This window comes from Oncorhynchus mykiss, chromosome 7 (assembly GCF_013265735.2).
Source record: "Oncorhynchus mykiss isolate Arlee chromosome 7, USDA_OmykA_1.1, whole genome shotgun sequence".
In the NCBI taxonomy this organism is placed as follows: domain Eukaryota; kingdom Metazoa; phylum Chordata; class Actinopteri; order Salmoniformes; family Salmonidae; genus Oncorhynchus; species Oncorhynchus mykiss.
The window spans coordinates 8,143,879-8,155,970 of record NC_048571.1 but is presented as its reverse complement, the minus strand read 5'-3'; the positions used below and the strand labels follow the sequence as shown (position 1 = coordinate 8,155,970).

At 46.6% G+C, this 12,092-nt stretch overlaps 1 protein-coding gene across 2 annotated transcripts; it reads left to right on the top strand.

The window, feature by feature from the left end:
- Window positions 1–370: 370 nt before the first annotated feature.
- LOC110497028 lies at window positions 371–12,067 on the top strand. Of its 2 annotated transcripts, none has more exons than XM_036982389.1 (13): window positions 371–986; window positions 1,116–1,220; window positions 1,355–1,814; window positions 2,042–2,179; window positions 2,462–2,506; window positions 2,628–2,696; window positions 2,775–2,866; window positions 3,012–3,161; window positions 8,355–8,484; window positions 8,745–8,859; window positions 9,030–9,076; window positions 9,157–11,154; window positions 11,936–12,067. In XM_036982389.1, exons 3-12 carry the CDS (start codon window positions 1,623–1,625, stop codon window positions 10,924–10,926), a joined length of 2,748 nt encoding a protein of 915 aa, XP_036838284.1. In that variant the 5' UTR covers window positions 371–986; window positions 1,116–1,220; window positions 1,355–1,622; the 3' UTR covers window positions 10,927–11,154; window positions 11,936–12,067. The 2 variants fall into 2 exon arrangements, with proteins under 2 accessions (XP_036838284.1, XP_036838283.1); XM_036982388.1 differs by having other exon boundaries at window positions 11,858–12,067.
- Window positions 12,068–12,092: the final 25 nt, after the last annotated feature.

The window sequence follows — 12,092 nt, the reverse complement described above, 5'->3', positions numbered from 1 at the left end:
TTGCCCTTTCCCCCTCTGAATGGCACACAATCCATGTGTAAAAAACCTTAACCTGGCTCCTCCAGTTCATATATGGATTGAAGTGGATTTAACAGCTGACATCAATAAGGGATAATATAATTCACCTGGTCAGTCTGTCGTGGAAAGAGCAGGTGTTCCTAATGTTTTGTACAATCAGCGTAAATGCATGTTTTGTATTTTAAACAGTACATAAATATTTCACTAGGGGGCGACCAAGTTGTAAACTGCTGTAAGATGCTTGGAGCGCTTACACCGCTGAACATGGGGTGCGTTCGTAAATTCCCTCAGGCTAAATACTCCGATTTCAGAGCACTCTCGTCTGAGTGTGCCAGAGAATTATGAATTTACGAACGCTCAACACCCGTATATGGCCAGTGTCAGTAAACGTCGGCAAAAATGCGTAATTAAATTGTTGCCAGCAGCACAGTTGCAGTCACCAACGCTCTGGATAACATGAAAACAGCCTAACCATCTCTGCTAGGGTGAGAAATGGTCAGTGATGTGAACTCTCATTTTTGTCTGGAAGTAGCTAGCTAACTTTAGCCAGTTAGCTTGGGTGCTTGACAGCCGTTGTGAGGTAAGAACACTCGGATCGCCCCCACTCCTCGACCAGAGCGTCCAGTGTGCGCTCTAAACGCTCCGAGAGCGAAACTCTGATTTTACGAACGGACAATCTGACAAAGCTCTGGGCACACTGACTGGGTGCTCTCTGGCACTCCAGAGTGAATTTACGAACGCTCGCCGGATAGAACAAGGTCTCGCTTGTTTTTGTTGGACCTATGTTGCCATGACAACAGCGCAAGTTCTATCCCTATTTTGAAATCGTTTTCCAGTGGCACATTTGCTTCCTATTTACAAACTTTCTCAGAAAATACTAGTCGCCGAGGTGTATCATGACTGATCCATTGGCAACGACGACCGAAGGGCCACCAACGGATGGAAAATCAGTCAATCTCATTGGGAATGTAAATATAATTGTAACAACAGAAATACGCCTACAGTATTTTTCTCAGTTTAATAGATGCACATTGAATCATCAGTTGTCACGGGCATAACACTAGAGGGCTGGGTTGCTACCTGGTTCATTTTCACAGCTGTTGAGAAGAGTATCAAGAGCCGAGCCTGTTCCTGATGACGATGAGGAAGAGGAGGAGGAGCAGCTTCCCCCACCACCACCACTAATTCCACGAGGCCCTCTAGTGAATTTGCATTCTCCTATTGTCAATTCACATTATTATGCTTAGTTAACTGGAATATAGATTTTACACCTGACATGCATATTATTATTACATTAAAGGACTGTAGAGTTTAAAATAGTATATTTTGTTTACAGAAAGGATGTCTAACAGTCCATCTGAAAAACTGCAGGGATTTCAATAAAAACGGTATCCTTCTCAGTGACCCCTAACAGTGAAATCATTAGACCCTATTCACCATGCCAAAGCTTTGTGTGTGTGTCAGTGTGCTAACTAAGGTAGTTAAGTTAGGTCACCTAGCTATCTTAAGATCAATGCATGCCAAAGCTGTGTGTGTGTGTCAGTGTGCTAACTGGGGTAGTTACGTTATGCCATCGTAAGTGGCCCTGGATAAGTGTCTGCTAAATGACTAGTAAAATGAGTGTTTTCGTGAGCGTTGTGTTCCCAGCTTCCATAAAGAAAGGCACCCAGGGCTTCCTGAGGGCGAGTATTGGGGAGAAGGTGAAGTGTACTATGGTCCAGCCCTACAAGGACTCCAAGGCTGAGCGCTCCAAGTTCCCCCTCTGCTTCAACGAGTGGAAGTATTTCTCCATACAGGTAAGTAGGTATATTAGTTGATGCTCTAGCCAACTTCTCTCTGTCTGGATTCATGTATTGGTCATGTGAAAAGAGTTGGCTACACTGCAGGTACAGTATGGGGCCAGCTATTGCAATACTGTATCGAGAAAGTTGTAAGAATATTATTTTCTGTATCTAACAGGACAGGTTTTTCCTCTATCCAAGACCTTAACACAATCAATCAATGACTAATTTGGATGTTTCAGATTCCTAAGAGCAGTGATAACACGCTGGGTGTCTGTGAGTCACACCGTCTGGTGGTGGAGCTCATCTTCTTTGAGCAGGACACGGGCGTTCCCAAGCTCATAGGAAAGACCTTTGTCAAACTGCTGGACATCGTCAGTGTGAGTGACATGGACAGGAGCGATGGGGACGAACCCACTGCCCCTTCATGCTCACCATGCCATGTTTAAATGGGATAATAATAAAATGATGATCATTAGAGTGAGTGTACAAAGCTGTCCAGGGCTCAACACGTGTGGATGTTCTCCACTAAAGAACCAATGGGTTCTTTCTATTTTAGCTTCCAGTCGATGGTACAAGTATTGTCATTCACCTGCTGCTAGAAGGCTGGCCTGCAGGACCAGATATCAACCCTGTTGTCCTCTGTCCTGTTCTCTAATCAGAAATCACAAATGAACCACCTGCTGGAGCTGAGGCTCAAGCGCCAGGTACAGAATATGAATCAGACACCATGGTCCACATGTGGGACAGTTATATCATGTTCAATGGGAGTTTTGGACAGTGGATTCCTGCATTGACACACGCAATAAAAGCCGACCTGTTTTCCAGATCATCTGTAAGCTGGAGATGGAGATGGTGATTGCGTATGGATCCTTGGGTTACGGATACTCCCACCAGGTTAGAAGGGAGACACATCAGTGTTTGTGTAGATGTGGAGGAAGAATTGATCTTGCCTATCTATTATTTACTCCCTAGTTGAAGCACCCAAATAGAAACATGGAGAGCCTAGTGGAGCGCTCGCTCTTCCTCCGCTGTCCACCACCAGACGACCGCAAAGACCATCACTAGTGAGACACGGACACACTCAAATACTGTACATGAATTCTTAACCATTGACATTCTGACACTGTGACCCTTTTGTGTGAGTTTTTTCCCCCTAGATTTGACAGACCGATATTCTCCCATGTAACATATCGCTCCCTGTGTCTACAGTAATGTGGTCACTCCTAAGCCAGTACCTTATTCAGACTTTATCGCAGCGCTGATGTACAGAGAGACCACCAACCCAGACAACAGGACGACTTACCCCTCAAACAGCACAATATCCCCCATCATCCTGGAATGTATGGAGAAGAGGGGCAGGTACGGTTTATTATGGAATCTCATTCTGGGTTCAAAGGTCAAAGTGTATACTGTTTTCAGCCCATTTTCTGAAAATGATGCATAGTAGCTACACTAACAAAACAAATGTCTACTGTCCAAAAACTGCCTTAGTGAATTAAATATATCCAAGGTAAGTGGAACATAATGTTAAATAACCATAATATAAAAGGATCTGATATTGCTAAGTGGTCAATTTAGTGTTAGAAAGAACAGGAAGGATGTAGGTAGCAAACGTCCCAAATGATTCCCTATTCCCTACAGTGACAATAAAAAGTATATGAACCCTTTGGAGTTACCTGGATTTCTGCATAAATTGGTCATCACATTTGATCTGATCTTCATCTAAGTCACAACAATAGACAAACATAGTGTGCTTAAACTAATAACACACACATTATTGTTTTGTTGTTGTCTATACTGAAAACATAATTTTAACTTTCACAGTATAGGTTGGGAAAAGTATGTGAACCTCTAGGCTAATGACTTCTCCAAAAGCTAATTGGAGTCAGGAGTCAGCTAACCTGGAGTCCAATCAATGAGATTGGAAATGTTGGTTAGTTAGAGCTGCCTTGCCCTATAAAAAACACTCACAAAATGTGAGTTTGCTATTCACTAGAAGCATTGCCTGATGTGAACCATGTCTCAAACAAAAGAGACCTCAGAAGACCTAAGAATAGTTAACTTACATAAAGATGGAAAGGGTTACAGAAGTATCTCTAAAAGCCTTGATGTTCATCAGTCCACGGTAAGACAACGTGTCTAGAAGTGGAGAAAGTTCAGCACTGTTGCTACTCTCCCTAGGAGTGGCTGTCCTGCAAAGATGACTGCAAGAGCACAGCGCAGAATGCTCAATGAGATTAAGAAGAATCCTAGAGTATCAGCTAAAGACTTACAGAAATCTCTGGAACATGCTGACCAGGTCGCTAGGTGTACAGTGTTTCCTCCGACACATTGGTGCGGCTGGCTTCCGGGTTGGATGCGCGTTGTGTTAAGAAGCAGTGCGGCTTGGTTGGGTTGTGTTTCGGAGGACGCATGGCTCTCGACCTTCGTCTCTCCCGAGCCCGTACGGGAGTTGTAGCGATGAGACAAGACAGTAACAATTGGATACCATGAAATTGGGGAGAAAAAAGGGGTAAAAAAAATAATGATGTGCATGGGAGGACACTACGAAAGAAGCTGAGGGTCTTTGGGCTGGTTTGCTAACTACCTCTCTCAAAGAGTGCAGTCTATAAAGTCAGGAAATCTGCTGCCTGTCACGAAGGGAGTACCCCAAGGCTCGATCCTAGGCCCCACACTCTTCTCAATTTATTAGGAAGCTCTCATCCATTTATACTCAGCTGGCCCCTGCCCGGATTTTGTGTTAAATGCTCTACAACAAAGCTTTCTTAGTGTCTAACAAGCTTTCTCTACCCTTAACCTTGTTCTGAACACATCCAAAATAAAGATCATGTGGTTTGGTAAGGTGTGAATACTACCTCTGAGGGCTTTGAGCTTGAGGTACTCACCTCATAGTCACCTCATAGAAGTACTTGGGAGTATGGCTTGACTGTGCACTGTCCTTCTCTCAGCACATATCAAAGCTGAAGGCTAAAGTTAAATCTAGACTTGGTTTCCTCTATCGTAATCGCTCCTCTTTCACCCCAGCTGCCAAACTAACCATGATTCAGATGACCATCCTACCCATGCTAGGCTACCTGGGTTGAACTAGTAACTGAAAGGTTGCAAGATCGAATCGCCGAGCTGACAAGGTAAAAATCTGTCATTCTGCCCCTGAACAAGGCAGTTAACCCACTGTTCCTAGGTCGTCATTGAAAATAAGAATTTGTTCTTAACTGATTTGCTTCGTTAAATAAAGGTTAAAAATACATTTTAAAAGATTACGGAGACTTCATTTATAGATGGGCAGGTAAGAGTGCTCTCGAGTGGCTAGATGTTCTTTACCATTCAGCCATCAGATTTGCCACCAATGCTCCTTATAGGACACATCACTGCACTCTATACTCCTCTGTGAACTGGTAATCTCTGTATACCCGTCTCAAGACCCACTGGTTGATACTTATTTATGAAACCCTCTTAGGCCTCACTCCCCCCTATCTGAGATATCTACTGCAGCCCTCATCCTCCACATACAACACCTGTTCTGCCAGTCATATTCTGTTAAAGGTCCCCAAAGCACACACATCCCTGGGTTGCTCCTCTTTTCAGTTTGCTGCAGCTAGTGACTGGAACGAGATGCAAAAAAACACTCAAACTGGACAGTTTTATCTCAATCTCTTCATTCAAAGACTCAATCATGGACACTCTTACTGACAGTTGTGGCTGCTTTGCATGGTGTTGTCTCTACCTTTTTGCCCTCTGTGCTGTTGTCTGTGCCCAATAATGTTTGTACCATGTTTTGTGCTGCTATCTTGTTTTGTTGATACCATGTTGTTGTTATGTTGTGTTGCTACCATGCTGTGTTATCATGTGTTGCTGCCTTGCTATGTTGTTATCTTAGGTCTCTCTTTATGTAGTCTCTCTTGTTGTGATATGTGTTTTGTTTTAAACATTTTTATCTCAGGCCCCCATCCCTGCAGGAGGCCTTTGGTAGGCCGTCATTGTAAATAATAATTTGTTCTTAACTGACTTGCCAAGTTAAATAAAGGTTAAATAAAAATTAATTTAAACAAATTTAAAAAGCCATTGCTGTCCAATAAAAACATTGCTGCACGTCTGAAGTTTGCAAATGTGCACCTGGATGTTCCACAGCGCTTCTGGCAAAATATTATGTGGACAGATTAAACTAAAGTTGAGTTGTTTGGAAGGAACACACAACACTATGTGTGGAGAAAAAAAGGCAAAGCACACCAACATCAAAACCTCATCCCAACTGTAAAGTATGGTGGAGGGAGCATCGTGGTTTGGGCTGCTTTGCTGTCTCAGGGCCTGGACAGCTTACTATCATTGACGGAAAAATGAATTCCCACGTTTATCAACACATTTTTCAGGATAATGTCTGTCCTCCAAATAGAAGCTCAACAGAAGTTGGTGATGCAACAGGACAACGACCCAAAACACAGAAGTAAATCAACAAGACTGGCTTCAACAGAAGAAAATACGCCTTCTGGAGAGGCCCAGTCGGTCCTGACCTCAAACCAATTGAGATTCTGTGGCATGACCTCGAGAGCAGTTCACACCAGACATCCCAAGAATATTGCTGAACTGAAACAGTTTTGTAAAGAGGAATGGTCCAAAGTTTCTCCTGACTGTTGTGCAGGTCTGATCCACAACTACAGAAAACGTTTGGTTGAGGTTATTTCTGCCAGTTATTAAATCCAAGGGTTCACATACTTTTTCCATTGGGATTGTTTGCACAGTGTGTTCAATAAAGACATGAAAACGTATAATTGTTTGTGTGTTATTAGTTTAAGCATACCGGTTTGTCTATTGTTGTGACGTAGATGGAGATCAGAATACATTTTATGACCAATTTATGCAGAAATCCAGTTATTTCCAAAGGGTTCACATACTTTTTCTTGACACTATATAGTGCATTCCTTTTGACCAGAGCCCTGTGGGATGTAAAGGAACCAGAGCCCTGTGGGATGTAAAGGAACCAGAGCCCTGTGAGATGTAAAGGGACCAGAGCCCTGTGAGATGTAAAGGGACCAGAGCCCTGTGAGATGTAAAGGGACCAGAGCCCTGTGGGATGTAAAGGAACCCGAGCCCTGTGAGATGTAAAGGGACCAGAGCCCTGTGAGATGTAAAGGGACCAGAGCCCTGTGAGATGTAAAGGGACCAGAGCCCTGTGGGATGTAAAGGAACCAGAGCCCTGTGAGATGTAAAGGGACCAGAGCCCTGTGAGATGTAAAGGGACCAGAGCCCTGTGGGATGTAAAGGAAACATAGCCCTGTGGGATGTAAAGGAACCAGAGCCCTGTGGGATGTAAAGGAAACATAGCCCTGTGGGATGTAAAGGAACCAGAGCCCTGTGGGATGTAAAGGAACCAGAGCCCTGTGGGATGTAAAGGAACCAGAGCCCTGTGAGATGTAAAGGAACCAGAGCCCTGTGGGATGTAAAGGAACCAGAGCCCTGTGGGATGTAAAGGAACCAGAGCCCTGTGGGATGTAAAGGAACCAGAGCCCTGTGGGATGTAAAGGAACCAGAGCCCTGTGGGATGTAAAGGAAACAGAGCCCTGTGGGATGTAAAGGAACCAGAGCCCTGTGGGATGTAAAGGAAACAGAGCCCTGTGGGATGTAAAGGAACCAGAGCCCTGTGAGATGTAAAGGAACCAGAGCCCTGTGGGATGTAAAGGAACCAGAGCCCTGTGGGATGTAAAGGAACCAGAGCCCTGTGGGATGTAAAGGAAACAGAGCCCTGTGGGATGTAAAGGAACCAGAGCCCTGTGGGATGTAAAGGAAACAGAGCCCTGTGGGATGTAAAGGAAACATAGCCCTGTGGGATGTAAAGGAACCAGAGCCCTGTGGGATGTAAAGGAACCAGAGCCCTGTGGGATGTAAAGGAACCAGAGCCCTGTGGGATGTAAAGGAACCAGAGCCCTGTGGGATGTAAAGGAAACAGAGCCCTGTGGGATGTAAAGGAAACATAGCCCTGTGGGATGTAAAGGAACCAGAGCCCTGTGGGATGTAAAGGAACCAGAGCCCTGTGGGATGTAAAGGAACCAGAGCCCTGTGGGATGTAAAGGAAACAGAGCCCTGTGGGATGTAAAGGAACCAGAGCCCTGTGGGATGTAAAGGAACCAGAGCCCTGTGGGATGTAAAGGAACCAGAGCCCTGTGAGATGTAAAGGGACCAGAGCCCTGTGGGATGTAAAGGAACCCGAGCACTGTGAGATGTAAAGGAAACAGAGCCCTGTGAGATGTAAAGGAAACAGAGCCCTGTGGGATGTAAAGGAAACAGAGCCCTGTGGGATGTAAAGGAACCAGAGCCCTGTGGGATGTAAAGGAAACATAGCCCTGTGGGATGTAAAGGAAACAGAGCCCTGTGGGATGTAAAGGAACCAGAGCCCTGTGGGATGTAAAGGAAACAGAGCCCTGTGGGATGTAAAGGAACCAGAGCCCTGTGGGGTGTAAAGGAACCAGAGCCCTGGTCAAAAGTAGTGCGCTATAAAGGGAATAGGGTACTATTTGGAACGGATCCCTAATGTTAAGTTATTACCCCCATGATGCCCAGGCTACTGCAGATGCATGAGGAGATGGAGGCGTTTGAGTCGTCCGAGGACTCCCTGCAGTACCTGGAGAAACTGGTGATGAAGAAAGGGATTAGAACCGGTACCCCCTGGAGGATGAACAAGAGGTTCAAGGTCTGTCTGTCTGTAACTCAACTCTCTCTCTCTCTCTTTCTATCAACTCAGTTCATTCAGGAAGTCCTATACAGATTTCTCTATTAATTTCCTGAATTGGCCACAATCGTAGTGTGTGTTCTCTGTAAATGCTTTATTTACACTAACCCTGTGTGTATATTCAATTCTATGTCAATGACCCTCTTGGTTGGGCTGTAGGGCAGTGTTGTGTCCTGTAAAGCAGTATATCTGAGAGGGTTTTGTCTGGTGTGTGTTTGCAGGTTCTCTCTAAGTGGAGGAAAAAGGCAACGATGGTCTCCAAGCTGCTCAATTTTGGAGGCTGTTCAGAGGCGGCGAAACAACAGAGAGACAACATGTTGCCCACGGGGCCATTGGGTTGGGCAACCTTTCACTCATGGACACACACTCACGGACACAAACACACACATACATGGCTAAACTTGGCAATGGCAAAAAGACAGATAGGATGTTGCATATGGATTTCTCTGGTTAATATTAATATCCATGGCAGTGCTGATTTTGATGTCACTGTTTTTATGTTGCAGGTGTGACTCCCCCTGTGCCACTTTTAAAGCGCCTTGCCATGCAACAGGTACTGCTGATCTGTGTTTATACACACACACACACAGAGAGTATCTTTCATGTGTAATTTCTTCTGCTGTTTCCTTACAGGAGAAAATACCCTTAGTCAACGAGAACGAAGTGTCTGAAATGAGCAAGCCTCCATCTCCCAGAAAGATCCTGGCTGCAGAATCTGGCCTGTCCACATGTATGGCCTCCACCCAGGTTGCCCAGTCAGCCCCATTCTCTCCACCTCCATCTGATCAATATACCACACCGCCAACAGTAGCCACCCCACCTACATCAGCCGTGGCCCATAAGGCATCTCCCCCTAGCAGTGTGGCCTCCAGCTCCATGGACCACCTTGTCCAGTCCAGGGCCAGCTCTTCCCCCAGACACATCACCCTGGTCCTGCCTGAGGGTCCCGCCACCCCAGCTTCCACCTCAGCCTCAGCCTCAGCCTCCACCTCCGCTCAGCCCAGTACCAGACACATCCCTAAACCCACCAATGTGGCCGTTCCCATCCACCTGACCTCCCTCTGTGTTCTTACTACCCTGGAGGAGGAAGGAGAGGAGGAGGAAGGAGAGGAGGAGGAAGGAGAGGAGGAAGACGGAGAGGAGGAGGAGGTCGGGAAGAAAAAGGAGGTGCATGCTACAGTATCGTCCTCCCTCCTCAAGACGCTCTCCTCTCTGACGCTGACCCCCGAGGTGGCCCTCCATGCCACCCTGGTGCACTCGCGCCAACAGAGCAGGCATGGGCAGCTGGAGGAATGTCAGCCAGCTAGCCCCAGCTACCAGCAGGAGGAGTGTCATCCAGCTAACCCCAGCTACCAGCAGGAGGAGTGTCATCCAGCTAACCTCCGCTACCAGCAGGAGGAGTGTCAGCCAGCTAACCCCAGCTACCAGCAGGAGGAGTGTCAGCCAGCTAACCCCAGCTACCAGCCTTACCAGGAGAGCCCGTCCAGGGGGAAGAGTGACCGAGACCAGGGGAGGACTGGTAGTGGTGCCGCTGGAGGAGTGAGGGAGTCGGGGTGGACCCAGACCCAGAGAGAGGCTGCTGGAATGGGCAGCATTGGAAGTCGGTGGAAGCTGAATTTTGCTGGGCTTGGCTCTCTTGGTTCCGGAGGGCAGAGGAGGGAAGAAGATGCCCCATGCAGCAGCACTGCCTTCAGGTCCCCTACACTGATCGACCTGGCCCCACCACGGCTGCTGGGGGCCTGGACCGAGAACATTGCCACTGTGCCGACACCCATAGGAGGGGGTGGGGGAGGCCTGGACTGGAGATCTGGAGGTCTGCCTGCTGCCCAGAGAACCAGCCCGACTCTCTGCTCTCAGTTAATCTCCCCCCTGTCCATCCCGCCGTCATCCGACCCTCTGACGCGCTCCCCCCTGCCGCACCTCGGCTCACGGGCCACTGACACACCTTCTCCAGACCTGGAAACCTGGACCCTAGATAGTTCTCCCTTCCTCGGTGGCATGCTGTGTGAGTCCAACCCTCCAGATCTACATGTAGGCCAAACCAGTGGTGGCAGCAACACTGACAGGCACACCCAGAGATCAGGAGGAGCCAGCTCCAGCACAGAACCACTCACCACACTCCACTCCTGGCTCAGCAGTGACAATCTCCCCACCGGAGCTGGCTCAGACTCTGGACAGTGGTCCCTCCTCTCAGAGATCGACATGTCACCACTCCGCAGCGGACTGGTCTTCTCCCCCCTTACCCCCATCTCCACCTCCGACCCCCTCACCCCCAGCTCCTCCCCTACCAGAAGCACCAGAGGCAGCAAGCCAGGCAAGGAGAGACCCAGGATCGTGGAGACACCGCATTCCCCATATCACAGGCGCAACAGAGACCACAGAGATTATTATGGGAAGATGTAGCAAAAATATATATTTTTTGGCAGCCTATTTTGTCAAGTTCATTGCCTTTTACTTGGGTTATCTAAGTATTAATTCAAATGTTTATTTTATCAAAGAATTTAGTTAAGACGAATGTTTTTTTATTGATAAAATAGGACAGGGCCTCTAAAGCGGAACTAATTTAATGAGGGGTTTTGTTTCAGTGAAAGCAGAGGAATGTTTTGACCGCAGGACCGTTCCCAAACTTTGGTATGTGCATTCATTCTCGGGAATTTATTTTTTATAATAAACTGTTCCCAACCTGAATAATTTCATATCACTTACGTAAATTGAATAAGCACAATTAATGAAAATTATGCTAAATACTTTTTGTCGCGTACTGCATGCATAACGTTACTTTGATATTGGCTTGTTGAATATTCACTTCCTAAATATTGTCACATGCTAAAGCAAGCTAACATAAACATTGCATAAAGCGAGTTGGCTACGTTTTCTATTTACCATTTGCATTACATTAGTTTGCTCACTAACCTCTGAAATATGCGCTGTAAAATAATGGCATTTGCTAGAAATACCAAGTATTCCCGAAAACAACCTCCTTACATATCCCCAACAACCTCAAGTTGCTGCTAGTGGTCGGCTCATATAGATGGTGTGTGATTATGCGGTTAGGACAGCAGCGTCTAACACGTTTTAACAGATCTGTGTCCAGACTGAGTCTCGTACTTTAACGTGGCTGATTTAGCGACTCACTGACTCCATCCAACCAGTGTCAAGAGTAAGCGAACAGAGACGTTACCATTATATGACTTGTGCTTCTGTCAAGTGATGACAAGCAGATGATGCCTGTACTATAAGACAGCAATTTGCATGATCCTAGATAACCACAGCCTTTCATGGTTGTAGTTCATTCACAAGACAAGGGAAATGTGACAACCTGGTTGCTCCTCAGCCCTCTAGGTGGTTGGTGCTGGCCTGGTGATAGTCTGCCATGGAGAGAGATGGGAGTAATGTTACATCATCTCTCTAGGTGGTTGGCGCTGGCCTGGTGATAGTCTGCCATGGAGAGAGATGGGAGTAATGTTACATCATCTCTCTAGGTGGTTGGCGCTGGCCTGGTGATAGTCTGCCATGGAGAGAGATGGGAGTAATGTTACATCATCTCTCTAGGTGGTTGGCGCTGGCCT